This window comes from Bufo gargarizans, chromosome 3 (genome assembly GCF_014858855.1).
Source record: "Bufo gargarizans isolate SCDJY-AF-19 chromosome 3, ASM1485885v1, whole genome shotgun sequence".
NCBI lineage: Eukaryota > Metazoa > Chordata > Amphibia > Anura > Bufonidae > Bufo > Bufo gargarizans.
In genome coordinates, this window is record NC_058082.1 from 218,796,942 (window position 1) to 218,814,863 (window position 17,922).

The window sequence follows — 17,922 nt, forward strand, 5'->3', positions numbered from 1 at the left end:
CGGAAATCATGCTCTGTGTGTGAGCGTGATTCCGTTATGGACACTGCTCCTTTCACCGGAACGCACAGCATTATGTACATGGGCTCATGTACACGACTGTATGTACGGATGACGTCCGTGTGCATTCCGTATTTTGCGAAACGGAACAGCTGACCCCTAATAGAACAGTCCTATCCTTGTCCGTAATGCGGACAGTAAGAGGACATGTTCTATTTTTTTGTAGAACGGAAATACGGAAACGGAATGCGCACAGAGTAACATGCGTTTTTTTGTGGACCCCTTGAAATGAATGGTTCCGCAAAAAAAAAAAAAAAAAATGGAACAGACTCGGAAAGAAAATACGTTCCTGTGGATGAGCCCTTATACTGATTTATAATGTCTTTGGGTGACCTTACTGCTACAGTATTAGGCCCTGTTCACACAACCGTATTTTTGGTCCGCATCCAATCCACATTTTTTGCAGATAGGATGCGGACCCATTCATTTAAATGGGTCTGCAAAAAATTCGGACAGCACCCAGTGTGCTGTACGCATCAGTATGTCCCTTCCATAGCTCTGCAAAAAATATAGAACATGTCCTATTCATGTCCATTTTACAGACAAGGATATGCATTGTTACAACAGATCCGCAAAAAATGGATGCAACGCGGACGTCACACACAGCTGTGTCTGTATTTTCCATTTTGACAGTGAAAAGAAAAACTATTGCACAGGCTTACGCTGCATGCACACAGCTTCCATGTGGATTCCATATTTGTGTGCACGAGCCCTAGGAAATGAATAAAATACCTTTCTGCGAAATTACAAGCAGGATTTTCTGGAGCCATGGCAAATGTATAAAAAGCAGTGACACTTTTCTAGAAGATTACTAACCCCTCCCTTTTTATTGAAATGTTAGTAATGAAAGTTTGATAAGCATAAAATTATAATAATTTGCCGTGTTTGGTGGCATGGAGGCTGCATTATTTTATTTTATGTTTCTACTATTGCAGTTATCCATAACAGCCACTAGATGGCAAGCTTTACCTATTAACTAAGGAAACAAGACCAAAAAAATCTGTAGAACTGTAGAATTTTAAAGGGATATTTCAGTAATATCAAGGTATCACAATTTTTCCAAAAGATGCCAACACATTTAAGTTCTATTTTTGACAATTATGCCTCATTCACACCCAAGTGTTTTGGTCAGTGATTTCCATGAGTGATCGTGAGCCAAATCCAGGATTTTGATAAATCTGCCCGTTTGTTTGCCCAAATAGCAATTCATTCATCGTGTTTTTCCCTATAGAAAGGATTATGGTAAATCAATATCCTATAATGGAGCAGAACAACAGCAATTACCAGCTGTGATGTAAATTCATCCAAAAATCCACATGTGAAAGGCTCCACAAAATTACACATTCCATATACATAAAATTACCACAAAAAAAGACCAGATAAAGTGAATGCTTTATTTTTTGCCCACCTGCGTCATTTGCTACTTTTTTCCTGACGAAGAGTGTCTCTTACCACTAGCTTTTGTTATAATGGTGTGGTTCCCCTATAGAGGCAACGTCAAAACACCTGAAAAAGAGCTACAGAATTCAGTGTTTTTGAAAAGCAAGACAGGCAAAAAACACCACCCGTAGCGTTCGTAGCGTTCCATATTTCCCATTGACCTTCTGGAGCTTAAAAAAAATGCCAGCAAAAAACTATGTAAACCCACCCTAAATGGGACTAAAAAATATTCTTAACCGTTTCCAGACTGCCTATAGACTATAAAAGTCTGGGCGGTTTGCGTTCATCCTTGCAGATCGTGCAGAAGCAGGGAGCCCTTTGCTAGTTATAGCCAGGTTCCCCATTGAGACGGCAGAGAAGTTTTTTCCCTGTCCCTGCCTTCCCCATCACTGTATACACAGCGCTCAATAAGTACTGTGAATGTAGATCAGGGCATTGCCATGTTGCTGCCTGCTTCTGTTCCAGCAATCACGTGATTGCCAGGTCCAGGGCAACTGCACAAACTGCTGGACCCCAGACTAGCTCTGTACCACATGTCAAGAGGCTGTATACCTCCTGTTACCAGGGCTAATACTGTATGTCAGCAGGGGCGTAACTACCATGGTGGCAAATCAGCCTACAGCAGGGCATTGTGGGAGTTGTAGTTTTACAACAGCTGGAGGGCCGCAGTTTGAGGTTGCAAGGAACAACTTTTAGCAAATGAGGCAGTGGAAAAAATGTCCGAAGGGTCATTGAAAAGGGTTTAGGGCTCTTTCACTGGAGCGGATGCCGTGCGTGGAAACCGCTGCGTGAAAGAGAGCCAAGCCCCATCCCGAACAGCAGAGACACGGAGCAGTAACATGATTGATAATGCTCCATGCCTCTGTGTGATCTCTTTACTACAAAATCACAGTGAGATAAAGTTGTCACTGTGATTTTGTAGTAAAAAGATCACAGAGAAGCACAGAGTATTATCAGTCATGTTACTGCTCCGTGTCTCTGCTGTCCGGAACAGGGCTTGGCTCTCTTTCACGCAGCGGATTAGCCGCACGGCATCTGCTCTCCTTTCACACTTGTGTTGTTGGAAATCCAGATACAAACGGATACCATTAGTAGACTGATCCGGATGCGGATCCATCTCACAAATGCATTGCAATACCTGATCCGTATCTCTGGTGTCATCCGGAAAAACGGATCCGGTATTTTATTTTTTCACATTTTTAAAGGTCTGCGCATGCCAATCCGGTTTTCCGGAACACTTGGTGCCGGATCCGGAATTAATGCATTTCAATAAAAAATAATCCCAGATCCAGCATTCCGGCAAGTGTTCCAGGATTTTGGACTGCATGCTGTGGTATTTTCTCCGGCCAAATACCGTAAGAGTGACTGAACTGAAGACATCCTGATGCATACTGAACATTTTCCGGTATAGAGCCCCTAGGACGGAACTCAATGCTGGAAAAGAATAACGCTAGTGTGAATGCACCCTAAGGCCTCTTTCACACGGGCGTCATGGATTTGGGCCGGATAGCATGACCGTGCGTTGCGGGAAAATGTACAATTTTTCAGCACGAGTGCAAAACATCGGCATGTTTGGTACCCAAACCCAAACTTCTTCATAAAAGTTCGGGTTTGGGTTAGGTGTTCTGTAGATTTTATTATTTTCCCTTATAACATGGTTATAAGGGAAAATTATGGCATTCTTAATACAGAATGCTTAGTAAAATGGAGCTGAAGGGGTTAAAAAAAAATAAAAAAAATTTAACTCGCCTTAATCCACTTGTTCGCGCAGCCCGGCTTCTCTTCTCTTCTTCTTCTTTGAGGAAAAGGACCTGTGGTGACGTCACTGCGCTCATCACATGGTCCGTCACATGATCCATCACCATGGACAGCAAAGAAGAAGACAGAAGAGAAGCCGAGCTGCGCAAATAAGTGGATGAGGTGAGTTAAATTATTTTTTTATTTTTTTTAACCCCTCCATCCCTATTTTACTAAGCATTCTGTATTAAGAATGCTATTATTTTCCCTTATAACCATGTTATAAGGGAAAATAATAATGATCGGGTCTCCATCCCGATCGTCTCCCAGCAACCATGCGTGAAAATCGCACCGCATCCACACTTGCTTGCGGATGCTTGCGATTTTAACGCAACCCCATTCACTTCTATGGAGCCTGCTTTGCGTGAAAAACGCACAAAATAGAGCATGCTGCGATTTTCACGCAATGCACAAGTGATGCGTGAAAATCACCGCTCATGTGCACAGCTCCATAGAAATGAATGGGTCCGGATTCAGTGCAGGTGCAATGCGTTCACCTCACGCATTGCACCTGCACGGAATTCTCGCCTGTGTGAAAGAGGCCTAAGGGTGCCTGTACATGGTGCAGATTTATATGCAGAAAATCCCCACCAAAGCTGCACACAAAAATCACACATAAATCTGCAATATTTATCACAATATTGCTGTTTTTTTATGCAGTTTTTGGTGCAGATTTTATGTGGATTTTCCACAGATTCATCCTTCTATTGAAAAAGGTGAAATCCGGACAAGAAAAATGCAACAACAATTGATTTAAAAATCCACACAGCAGGTCAATTTCCATACCAGAGAGAAAACAAAGCACACATGATCTTTGTCTGATCTTGTACACTTTGCTGGTACCGTTTTACACTGCGGTTTGTCCGCACAAAAATCAGTGCGTAATCCGCATCGTGTGCAGCCACCCTTAGGCTTGGGCTCCACGTCAATAGGGGTCAATTGACATGAAGGTTGCATTGTGACATCACACCTAATGATTGTCAATGGTGTCAAGATGTGACACGTGACATATGTGGTCGTATAATTGAGGGGGCACAATGTGGGCATATTACTGGGGGGCACAGCTGGGCATAATCCATATGCAAACGGTGCATATGGATTATGCACAGTTTGCACAGCTGGGCATAATCCATATTGTTGATGATGGAAACGTTATGTGTAAATCCCAACAGTGTTGCAAGGGGTTAAAAAAAATAATAATAATTTAACTCACCTTAATCCACTTGTTCGCGCAGCCCGGCTTCTCTTCTTTCTTCTTCTTTGAGGAAAAGGACCTGTGGTGACGTCACTGCGCTCATCACATGGTCCGTCACATGATCCATCACCATGGACAGCAAAGAGGAAGACAGAAGAGAAGCCGGGCGAACAAGTGGATGAGGTGAGTTAAATTATTTTTACATTGTTTTTAACCCCTCCAGCCCTATTATACTAAGCATTCTGTATTAAGAATGCTATTATTTTCCCTTATAACCATGTTATAAGGGAAAATAATAATGATCGGGTCCCCATCCCGATCATCTCCTAGCAACCGTGCGTGAAAATCGCACCGCATCCGCACTTGCTTGCGATTTTCACGCAGCCCCATTCACTTCTATGGGGCCTGCGTTGCGTGAAAAACACACAAAATAGAGCATGCTGCGATTTTCACGGAAACGTTATGTGTAAATCCCAACAGTGTTGTATTATTTACGACTGTCAGGGGCATAGCTATAGGTATTTTAGAAAGTGCATGCTGGTACAGTTACAGATCTGACTGGAGGGAAGGGGGGATATCAATTTTTGCCTCAGGCAGCATTAAGACTATGTGCTTCCCTGCCCCCGGCCACAAAGCACTGAGAGAAGGGGGGCCCTAAGCTGAACTCTTGCACCAGGGCCCATGAGCCATTAGCTACGCCCCTGGCGACTGTCATATCATAGCAATTGCACATTGCGACCCCCACTAACAATCATTAGATGAAATATTGCGCTACATACAATAGAGGCATATAACGCCTATGGCGCGCCCGGGGGGAGGACGCCCTGGCACAGAACTTGTTCTTCTCTTCCCTGTGTGAAAACACTGCATTTTCATGTACATGTACGGCGCTGACTGGGACTTTAAACATGGTGCCTGCTCATACAGCAGATACCGCGGCCAAAGTCTGTGACCGGCGGTAATGCCGATCGCAGACTTTTACCCCTTCAGATGCCATGGTCAAATGTGACCACGGCATCTGAATGTGCTAAAACCAAACTGTGCTCCAGCTCCTTTAATCTCCGCCGGGGGGATTGGTTTGCATTGTGCAGCAGCTTCAGTCCTCCGGAATGAACTGAAGTTGTCGCACATTAGTTCCTATGGAGCCCCTGTCTGTACAATACGTTGGTCTTGATAAATGTCCCCAAATGTATTTATGGTGATTTTCTGGTGTAAATACATTGAGAAATACGCCATTCAGTATAAGCGCCATATTTTTAAAGCACCTTTTCAACTTTTTCCAACATAGAAGTTGGATGAAGTGGGGGAGACCAGACAACTTTCTTTTTAATTACAATTTGAATTCAATTAATATTTCTTCCAAAAAAAAAAAAAAAATTGAATTTGTCAGCAATCTGGGGAGCTGCGCATGTTCTACACCTACACTGGGAAACTTGGTGCAGGCGGCCCATACCGAGTTTTTCTATGGGGCCCTATGAGATCTGCGCACGTCCCTGCTTGCGGCAATGGAATGACGCATGAATGCAGACCTCCGAAGTGTCCCTCTTTTTGACCCAAGTCCCTCTTTGCTCCTTAAACATCCCTCTTTGGCCCCTTGCAGACGAGCGTGAGCGGATTAGGGGATTAGGTCCGGATGCGTTCAGTGAAAAATGAGCAAATTTTGCAAATGCGTGATAAAAAACTTAATGTTTGCAAACAACATCTCTTAGCAACCATCAGTGAAAATCGCATCCGCAAGCAAGTGCGGATGCAATTTTCACGCAGCCCCATTCACTTCTATGTTGCGTGAAAGTCGCAGAATATAGAACATGCTGCGATTTTCAGGCAACGCACAAGAGATGCGTGAAAACCAATGCAGACCTATTGAAATGAATGGGTCTGGATTCCATGTGTTCGCATCACGTATTGCACCCGCGTGGAATACTCGCTCGTGTGAAAGGGGCCTTTTTGATCTGAGGGATAGATTTAAATTATTACATTTACAATATTGATCCAGGATGCATTTATCTATATATTTAAGCCCGCCTTGCGTATTATTTCATTATTTTATGAAATTTGGATTCTAGACAATTTCATATTCAGATAATTTTGTGCTGTGTAAAAAAAAATAATAAAAAAACATTGGAAGTATAGCTATGCAGGAAAAGTGGCTTTTTCACACAATAAACCATAGGTGTCCTCGTTTAAAAAGATGGGAGGTATGTGGGGGGAAATATTAGGGGAGACAGAACTGCATCCTTTGGGGCTGTATATGGAGCTGAGACCAGACACTGACTTCTGGTCACGACGCCATATAAGACATTGATGCCAGACACTGAGGGGAACCCGCCCGCGGTCTGAGGCACGGAGCAGGCGCAGCTCACGCATGCTGGGCCCACCCCTGGAAGGATTCGGTCGGGAGGATTGATGGCAGGCTGCGGGGCTCCGGCGGGGCTCCGGGCAGACAGCAGACTGGACATGGGCGCCGAGTGAAGGGGAGAGCCGCAGCGTCCAGTCAGGAAGGTAATGTGCAGTGGGTGACATGGTGGACCGAGCCCTTCTATACTAGAGGCTGCTGCAATAGGATAGTACATTGCAGTGCTAATACTCTACAGCAGCATAAGGGAATGGTTACTACAGCAAGTATTAGGCAGTGTGAGGATGTAACTGAAACATACCCTATCCCCTATGCCACATTGACATGGTGGGCAGAACTAAATGTCAAGTTGTCATGAGAACAGACAAAAAGCGGAAATCTGAAAGATTGGAGAGTAACACAGATCCATCATCTGACATTCCCAAATGGTCACCATTGGACCTTATAGAGTCTGGTGGGGTCTGTCAGGTTTCCGTTATTTTGATGGCAGGAATAGCTTCTTGGGACTGTGGACTATAGTGTGAACAGAGCTGAACTGACGACTGACGGAATTTTCCTGGAGTTCGATATTGATGACCTGATCAGTGGGGGTCCCACTTCTGACAGTCCCGACAATCGGCCGTTTGAAGAGGTTGCAGCGCCTCAGGCTCTTCCTAGGACAGTGATGTCATGTTCATGGGTCACATGGCCTATGTACAGATCAGTCCCATTCAAGTGAATGAACCCGGGGGGCTGCAATACCAAGCACCGCCGCCTATGTACGGTGCTGTATTTGGTAAGCTGTGAGCAGGCCGCAGTTCACTGGATAACCGCAGCCTCTTCAAATAGTTGATCAGCAAGGGAATTGGATCCCCACGATCAGATTTTGGTAAACTTCATTGAGAAGACCCCTTTAAAATCAATGGCGGTTTTGATACGAGCAGGTGTGAAGTGCCAAACCCCAGCTTAAAGGGGATGTCCAGGATTGGGGCCACTGGTGTAAGTCAGGCATGTCCAAACTTCGGCCCTCCAGCTGTTGCAAAACTACAACTCCCAGCATGCCCTAATAGCTGTAAGCTATCCAGGCATGCTGGGAGTTGTAGTTTTGCAACAGCTGGAGGGCCGCAGTTTGGACATGTCTGGTGTAAGTGTATAACAGTCCTAAATATTACATACATGCCTGTGCTACCTTTACCAGACTTTTCTGATGTCCCGTTTTCAATTCAGAAATTCTCAGCCGGAAGTGCAGATTTTCACAGTCAGTGACGTACCGGGGCCCATTGTGCAGAGCGAAGCCTCTTCTTCCACTTCGCAAGGATTCCGGTGACATCACCATCAGCCACTGTGATTATGCAGGCGGGGGCGTAACTAGATGGCAACACACAGCACTAAGCCACGCCCCTCTGGTCCGGTGATGTCACCGGGCAGTGCACTTTCTTATCAATGACAGAGTAAACACCTCCAATAGTAAATTACAGGCAAATGGGCCGGCAGGCTGGAGAAATAAGCGGAATATGAATGGGGGGGGGGGGGGGTGCATAGAGATATTGATAGACAGCTGAAACCACTCGGCGCTGCGCTGGGACCCACAAGGCAGTGCGGCAGGAATTTAGCGCACACATAAGCATTGATGTAAACAATCAGTGGGGGACCGTTGGAGCCCTGCGGAAAAAATACATAAAAACATCTGGGGGGACCTTAATAGTCTTCGCTATGTTAAAGATAATACAAACGGATCTGTTCTGAACGGATCCGCACCAAACGCAAGTGTGAAAGTAGTCTAAAATAAAAAGAAATAATAAAAAATATATATAAAAATATATAAAAGACTAAAAAAAATATATATATTATATAAAAAATAACCAATTGATAATAGGTGAATGCATGCTAACCTTGCATAATGACTACATGTGTTATATAGATGACACATGTGAGATGAAGTCAGCCCATCAGACATTGAGAGAACAAGGACCAATGGGCAAAGTACATCTACCATGTGACATCTGACAATGATCCCTAAAGTGCAAGTGCAAAAATAATCGCCTCATAATTCATGATCAACTCCACATGATTAAAAATATACATACCCAAAATAACCCAAATTATGGAGGATGGAGTCAACCCATCAGAAGTCCATCCCCCCATTAGCTGTAAGAACCTCAAAGTGCAAAATGTAACAATACAGATCGAACCCCACCGTAATCAAATAATATAAATAGTCAAATGATAAGGAGGCTCAGTGTCTTCAATCCATATTCGTTTACTTCTTTAAATCACATAGACTTCCGCTTGTACATCATTAAAGGTCATCCGCCACCATACAAAGAACAAGAAACAACCTAAACACATAAGAACATAATTAAAACCAAAATATATACCCCAGTAATTAAAATTCACGTAAATTAAAAAAAGGACTTGAAGCTATTCGATTCGTTTAGACCTCCTGGGGTCATGGTATCTAACAATACAATCCCCTTTGTTTCTTTATGCAATAGAGCACGTTTAACATCCCTGCCTCTAGATCCCAATTTAACCCTGTCTATTCTTTCAAACCCCTTGGGTCGCAAGCATGATACTTACAAAAATGACGAGGGATAGACTGCAAACCATCCACTTCCCTTTCAAGGGTACCCAAAGCAGCTTGAATTTTGTTGACATGTTCCAAAACACGTACTTTAAAATCCTCTTGTGGTCATTCCGATAAATATTAGGTCACATGGGCAAGTGATCAAATATATAACGGCTTCCGTATTGCACGTAATGTTATATACAATGTTATATTCTTTCTCCTTGGAGGAGTCCCAGAACGTGATGGAGCAAAGCATGTATTTCCAAGCTGCACATGTACCACACGAAAAGGATCCCCATTTAGGGCCTTTACTGCCAAACATCCCCTTTGATGTATCCACAGTGTAGTTAATGTTGGTTAACAGATCACGTAAATTTCGTGATCTTTTCCATGTAATCTGTGGATATGGATTCCATGTAATCTGTTTGAAGTACTGACCAGTGTTGGCGAAAAATATTCTGAATGGAACGCCATTCCTTATTAAACGGAGTAATAAATTTCACCGTAGAATCATCCGTCTTTCTTTTTCTTTTTTTCACCACAATGCATCCCGAGATGACCTTTTGGCTCTTTCATATCCTTCCTTTATTACTTTTGAGTGGTATTTTCGTTCAAAAAATCGTTTCGTCAAGTGAGAGGATTGTTTTTCAAAGTTCTCTTCCTCAGCAGATACGTTGCATTCTAAGGAATTGGCCCATCGGAATAGCCTGGATTACCTTCGGATAATGAGATGACGTAGCATGTAAGAGAGAATTGACCGCAGTCAATTGGACATCAGTAATTACAACTCCATCAAATCTCCTTCTCATCATGATATCCAGAAACTCAACCTTTAGGCCTCATGCACACTGCCGTGTTCCACGGCCGTATGCGGGCCGTGGAACCGCGGCCTGGATCCCTCCTGAGAGCAGGAGCGCACGGCGTCACTGGTTGCTATGACGCCGTGCGCTCCCTGCTGCCGGCACAGTACAGTAATACACTGGTATAGACCATACCAGTGTATCACTGTATTGCGGCGGCAGCAGGGAGCGCACGGCGTCATAGCAACCAGTGACGCCGTGCGCTCCTGCTCTCAGGAGGGATCCAGGCCGCGGTTCCACGGCCCGCATACGGCCGTGAAACACGGCAGTGTGCATGAGGCCTTACTGAACTAAATTTCCAAGTTAGCTTGATGTTCGACTCATTGTCATTTAGATTGTTAAGGAAATCTTCCAATTGTGATGTGGAGCACTGCCAGATGAAAAATACATTGTCTATATACCTTGACCAGAGGAGTACGGCGTCATATCCCGGAGTATTCTGAACGATCTCTCTTTCCCACAGCCCCAGGAACAAATTAGCATGTGAGGGCGCACAAGACACCCCCCATAGCAGTGGAGCTGTAGGAAAAACCGATCCATAAACAAAAAAAAATTATGCGTCAACATAAATTCCAATAATAATAGGATCAGTTCAATCAATTTATTATCGAGATCTGACATCGATAAAAAGAATTTTGACGCTCATACTCCCTGGTCATGGCCTATAGACGTGTGAAGGGACTCCACATCACACGTAAGTAGATATGTCCCTTCCTCCAATGGATTCCATTCAGACGTCGCAGCATATCAGTTGTGTCTTTTGTAAATGAAGGAAGTATTTCAACACATTTCTGTAAAAAAAAATATAGGACGTCCCGGAGGAGTGGTTGGGCTTTTATGAATTTTTGGGAGGAGATACAGTGTAGGTTTTACTAGACAATCTATGGTCAATCCCGCCATCATTTTCTTACTGATGATATTATTATCAAAGCTCTCCTGAAGTATAAGATCTAATTATTTCTTAAATGTATACGTGGGATCCCTATCTAATCTCTTCTACAAAGAGAATCATTGAGCTTCCTTTTCATACATCTACACCGGCTATATCACCACATTTCCCCCCTCATCAGCAGGTTTTAGAACCACATCCGTAGATGCTTTTAGTTCTTCCAATCCTTGTATCTGCAGCTTAGTTAAATTGTCTTTTTTCTTGTTAGGAACTATATTTTTAAGATCCTGTTTTACTAGTTTCACAAAGGTATCAACTGCATTGTCTTAGCGGGAAAAAACTGCGATCTCCGGTGCAGATGTACGGGATACCTATTCTCCTCTGGATCTTGTTGCTCTGCCAGCATTGTCTCCAGATCTTGTAGGGCTTCTCTTTCAGTGAGGGATATTAGGGGAATAACCTCCTGTCCCCTACTGAAGTGTTTCTTCAAAATAAATTTATGTGAAAATAATTTGAGATACTTAAACACTTCAAACAGATCAAATTTACTAGTGGGTGAGAATGACAGCCCTTTTTGTAAAACCTGCTGTTGGGGAATAGTTAGCTTAATTTGTGACAAATTAATTACCTTTAATTCTTGAATCTCTTCTCCTTGTCGTTTATACTCCTGTTCTTTCACAGACACAACATGGATGATATCCGTCGTGCGTCCGTTTTTCACTAAAGACTGATAGGAGATGCTTTTGAAATTAATTTTCAGCTAAGCAGCGTCCATGGATTACAGATGACACACAGAGGGTAAAAACGGACACATGGATCCATCACACATCCTTCACAGATAAAACATGGACGCTTTTTTCCCGGAAATGTGGACGAGGTCTTATTCTGCAAGGCTCTGCTCCTGAATGTGCTCAGGGCCGGACTAGGGATAAAAACCAGCCCTGGAAAAGTTGCATACCAGCCCCACAGCGTTGCGTCATTATTTATTTGTTTATAATAGGAGAAAGCATTCATTTTAAAACGCGTGTGTAAACACGAATATGAACTTTGCCCCACGATAGCTCTTTTGTAGAACCCCCATAAAAACGTACAATTACTTGGCTTGGCCCTTGGGGATCTCGGACGCCACTTCAACACTTTGGCCGGGGGCTCGGCGGAGCTGATGTTGTGCTTTATCCTAATGACAAAGATTTCATAATAAGGATTTGGAGAAGGGGCAGAGGGATAGCAGAGCAGAGAGAAGCCGGTGCTGCTACTAGGGGCTCATACCATGGGGGAGTAATAAAGCCCACCATAATGCCCCCCCCAGTAGAAATAATTCTCCTTATAATGTGCAAAACATACCCCTTTGTAATGCCCCCAGTTGAGCTAATGTTCCCATAATGTGCCAATATAAAATACCCCTTCTCAGTGCCCCCGTAGATGACCCCCATAGTGCTCCTCCACCCCTTCCCCATAGTACCCACCATAATGTGTCCCAGTATAAAATGCCCCTATACAGAGCCCCCCCATATAAAATACCCCTTCTTTTTAGCCTCAGTAGATGCCCCTATAGTGCCCCCCAATAATCTGCCAGTAAGATGTGCCCCATAGATGCCCCCAATCATGTGCCAGTAGCCAGAGCCCCCCCATATCATGTGCCAGTAGCCGCCCCTTATGTGCCAGTAGCCCCCCTTATCATGTGCCAGTAGCCCCCCTTATCATGCCAGTAGCCCCCCCTTATGTGCCAGCCCAGTAGTTCCCCCCTTATCATGTGCCAGCCCAGTAGTCCCCCCTTATCATGTGCCAGCCCTATAGTCCCCCTTATCATGTGCCAGCCCAGTAGTCCCCCCTTATCATGTGCCAGCCCAGCCCAGTAGTCCCCCCTTATCATGTGCCAGCCCAGTAGTCCCCCCTTATCATGTGCCAGCCCAGTATTGTACCTATATAAAAAAAACAAAGAAAACACTAATACTTACCTCCAGCGATGCGATGCAGGCCTCTTCCGGCCTGTGTCTCTCGCTATACGGCTCAGGCGGCATGATGACGTCATCGCGCCGCCTGCACCGGCCTCTGATAGGCTGCCAGCACTAGGCCGGCAGCCTATCAGAGGAACAGGAGGGGACACACCTCTCCCTCCCCTGCCACAGCACAGGCATCTGTATCGCTTTCCTGAGGACGGCAATACAGATGACTATGGAGATGAGCGCTTCCACAATGGAAGCGCTCATCTCCTGCTCTGCCCTGCCGCCGGCCGCCCCCACTTGTCACCAGGGCCGCGGCACTCAGGCCTGCCGGCCTACCGGGAAATTTCCCAGTATCCCGGCAGGCCAGTCCGGCCCTTAATGTGCTGCTTAGAGTTCAGAGGAGGGGCAGTGGAGCAGCTCACTGTAGACAGCACTTCAGAACGAAATTCTGCTTCCTGCAGGAACAGCAGCTGATGGTATAAAAGTTCATATTTACACCGCTCCTGAGAACAAAGGGGGTCATTTATTAAGACTGGTCTTAATAAGCCCCTTAGTTGCGGGTGGATCCGCCGAAGTTAAAATTCTGCTTCCTGCAGGAACAGCAGCTGATGGTATAAAAGTTCATATTTACACCGCTCCTGAGAACAAAGGGGGTCATTTATTAAGACTGGTCTTAATAACCCCCTAAGTTGCGGGTGGATCCGCCGAAGTTATGTAGAAGCGCAGGCCTGTACATAACTTCCTTGTATTTACCGCCGGTCTAAATGTAAGACAGCTTCCTAGCCGGCTTAAATTTAGACTATTTTCTGCACCTAAAACAGGGGTAGAAAATGATGAATGAGACAGGCCTACCGCCCCGCCCACTTTTTTTTAGACATGCCGTGAGCAGGGAAAAGTCGCAGATTGCAGCGCAAATAACCTTTGTGCTGCAGTCTGCGCCAGAAATACACCTAATATAGATGTATTTCTGATAGTAAATGACCCCCAAAATCTCCACTAAAGAAGTCCGACACTCCCCAGCCCCTACCTAGTGCTGACAGTCTCCTTATAATTAGCAAATGCTAATGCTCATTTTATCTAGGGACTACACCCTGAAGTAAATAAAAATTGGAGTGCAGCCTTTTTAGTTCACTCTAAAGATTACCCCTCCCCCGTCCCGATAAATAAAATATGGTTTGCATACCTAAACCGAAACTATTGATCACTTCTTACACTTCCTAATACAGAATAGTTAAAATTTTGACTCAGTACCATCTTTAACTGGGTAACCCCTGGGTAGTAAAAAAAAAAAATCCAACATTGGCCATCACCATGTGAAACCGCACTCTGTGGTCTACGGATTTCTTCTACTCTCCCCCATCGTGTGCTCTCCCAAGCTGTTTCCGAAACACTGACTGCTCGAGCTTCGACAATTTTCATCTCCATTTGGGTCTCCATTGACTTCAGTTCTAATGGACAGCCTTATATTGCTGTCATGGAAGTGCATACCCTATCTGGCTGCAAATCACGCTGTGAACCGATGGCATGGGCATCACTAACATGACACATTGACAGACGGCAGAGAAAGAGTTTGTCCATCAGCCATCTAATTACAACTCATTTAAAAAGATAGCAAAATTGGGTGAAATAAAATAAAGAGAACCACACAGCATGTATGGCACCAGCACTGTAATGGCATACCAGTGGGGTCTTTAGCGGGGTGGTGAAATGATGGGTATTGTTTATAACTTAAGAAGCCGCCCAGGAGAAGACTGATCTCAGGCGTGTTTGGTTGTGGAATATATGGGGGCGTTACACTGACGTGATTACAGGGAAGGGCACTACTATTACTACTGTGGTGGAAGTACTGCTGTGTTTGCTGGATAAGGGGAATGCACTGGCCTGACTGCTAGGGGGATTAGAGCCCTGCCGTGATTACGGGGAAGCAGACTATTTAACTTGGTATTTTTCATTCAGATTTTGGCATACTAGCTGAGGTACCAAGTCTTTTTGGTAAATTTATAAAAATGCCAATAAATAATTGTGCCAAGTGGTTTAAAATCAAGTGACTTAGAGAAACTGAAAGCATTTTGTGGATGGTTTTTTATGTTTTTATATTTTATTATGTGATTACTATTGTTTATATTAACGTCATTGCCAATTTTCAGTATTTGATGCCCTTTCATGTGTTTTTATTGTCTTTTTGCCAGACATATCAAGATGTGGAAGGATACAGGACGGCATTCAATTGACACAGTATTGGATATAATGTCTGATTTCTGGATTCTTCAAATGTGCGAAAAATGCTAATAAAATTCCCAATATTATCTTAGCAACAATGGGCTGCAATGGCACAGCTCTCGGCAGCTGCACTTTTTTCAGTATGAATGTGACGACAACAAGCCAGGATTTCGGTTTTAGTGCATTCCCTACACCACTCAGGATATTGTTGGCAATATTAATGGTACTCATGATTGCCATAGCTTTTTTGGGCAATGCCATTGTTTGCCTTATTGTCTACCAGAAGCCAGCCATGCGTTCTGCAATCAACCTGCTTCTTGCCACGCTTGCGTTCTCTGACATCATGCTGTCACTGTTCTGCATGCCTTTTACTGCCGTTACCATTATCACTGGGAGCTGGCACTTTGGCTCTCAGTTTTGCCAGATCTCAGCTATGCTCTACTGGTTCTTCGTCTTAGAAGGGGTTGCCATACTTCTTATTATCAGTGTTGATCGCTTCCTGATCATTGTGCAGAGACAGGATAAATTAAACCCACACCGTGCCAAAATAATGATCGTCACCTCTTGGATATTTTCTTTTTGCATTTCTTTCCCCTCTGTTGTAGGTTGGACTTTGGTTGAAGTTCCGACACGAGCACCACAGTGTGTTCTGGGATATACAGAATTTTCGGCTGATAGGGCATATGCAGTAATGCTAGTGGTGGCAGTGTTCTTCATCCCTTTCAGTGTAATGCTATATTCTTATCTATGCATCCTAAACACAGTGAGACGAAATGCTGTCCGAATTCATAACCATGCGGAGAGCTTATGCCTTAGCCAAGTAAGCAAATTAGGGTTGATGGGGCTTCAGAGGCCTCATCAAATAAATGTGGACATGAGCTTCAAGACCAGGGCCTTCACTACCATACTGATTCTCTTTATTGGATTCTCACTTTGCTGGCTTCCTCATTCAGTGTTCAGTCTACTGTCAGTCTTCAGTAGGACTTTCTACTACAGTTCCTCCTTTTATGTCATCAGTACTTGCATTTTGTGGCTTAGTTACCTCAAATCTGTATTCAACCCTGTCATATACTGCTGGAGGATAAAGAAGTTTCGTGAGGCTTGCATGGAATTTATGCCCAAAACATTTAAGATCCTTCCCAAACTTCCAGGGAGGACAAGGAGAAGAATACGTCCTAGCACCATCTATGTTTGTAATGAACATCAATCGGCTGTCTAGGAAAACTCCTTTCAGGGATTCTTGTTGAACAAGCACAGAACACTTTTGCCTGATATTGCACATATCTTTAGTTTTTGTCCAGATTTTGCAGAATCTTTTTGGCATTATGTAAAATAAGCGTGCTCCAATGATTTATGACTTTCATACTGATGAGCTGTCCATGGACGTTCTTCTGTGATGCCAATTGTAAACTCATAAGGTCATACGTGTTAATAGTGTTTTATAGGAGAGCGAAAGGAAAAATAGCATGATTGCACTGAATTGAACAGATGAGTTGATCAGATTTTTAAGGGGAAGGTAATTGAGCAATAGAGACCAGAATGCCAAACCATTTGCAATAATTAATAAAAGTAGCCTTTTCATACATCGATGCCATTGTTTTGCCTTCTGTTTACAGTGTGCCATTGTGTGTTTGTATTTATATGACAATTCAAGTGTCCTAGGGTACTTTTTCCTACACTAGAATATTGTTTTATGTGTCCAAATACATTTTTAATAGATATGAACAATCTTAGCCTCTGATCACATTTGCATTGTGAGCTGCATTGCAAATTCCGTCAGATTACATAACCTGATGGACCTCATTAAAGGGGTTGTCCGAGTTAAAAAAAATAAATATATATAGCACTGTAAATCTGATGGGCAGTAGGGGTGCACGATAAATCGAAAAAATAATCGAATCGCGATAATTGGCAAATGCGATATGGCGATTTGGCCGACCCGAAAATGCCGCGATTATATATAAAAGGGGCACCGCGCACATAACTGCCTTTGCGTGTAAAGTATTTTAATAGTGTGTGAAACAATCTCTCTCCTATTGATAACAGGTCCGGCCTCTGTACTCACGATGAATGCAATGCACTGCAGCGAGCTGGCCGGCCGGCGCGTGACTGACGTCACTTAGTGACGCTCCTGCTTCCTGAAGTGGGAGGAGCGTTACTAAGTGACGTCAGTCACGCGCCGACCGGCCAGCTCGCTGCAGTGCATTCATAGTGACAGTGAGTACACAGGCTGGACCTGTTATCAATAGGAGAGAGATTGTTTCACACACACACTAGTAAAATACTTTACACGCAAAGCCAGTTATGTGCGCAGTTTAGGACACATAGGGCCATGAGGGGGACCAGCATAAGATGCTATATGTCTTATGCTGGCCCCCCTCATGGCCCTATGTGTCATAGCACACATCCCCTATAACAGTGCCATCCACAGGTCCCCCATAACACTGTCCTCCACAGATCCCCCACAACACAGCGCCCTCCACAGATCCCCCACAACACAGCGCCCTCCACAGATCCCCCACAACACAGCGCCATCCACAGATCCCCCACAACACAGCGCCATCCACAGATCCCCCACAACACAGCGCCATCCACAGATCCCCCACAACACAGC

The 17,922-nt window shown here is 44.2% G+C and overlaps 1 protein-coding gene across 1 annotated transcript; it reads left to right on the forward strand.

The window, feature by feature from the left end:
• The first annotated feature begins 6,850 nt into the window (after positions 1 to 6,850).
• On the forward strand, positions 6,851 to 16,876 carry GPR45 (G protein-coupled receptor 45). The gene is made up of 2 exons (XM_044287220.1): positions 6,851 to 6,991; positions 15,278 to 16,876. The coding sequence occupies exon 2, from the start codon at positions 15,406 to 15,408 to the stop codon at positions 16,525 to 16,527; it is 1,122 nt and encodes a 373-aa protein (XP_044143155.1). The 5' UTR covers positions 6,851 to 6,991; positions 15,278 to 15,405; the 3' UTR covers positions 16,528 to 16,876.
• The last annotated feature ends 1,046 nt before the right edge of the window (positions 16,877 to 17,922 follow it).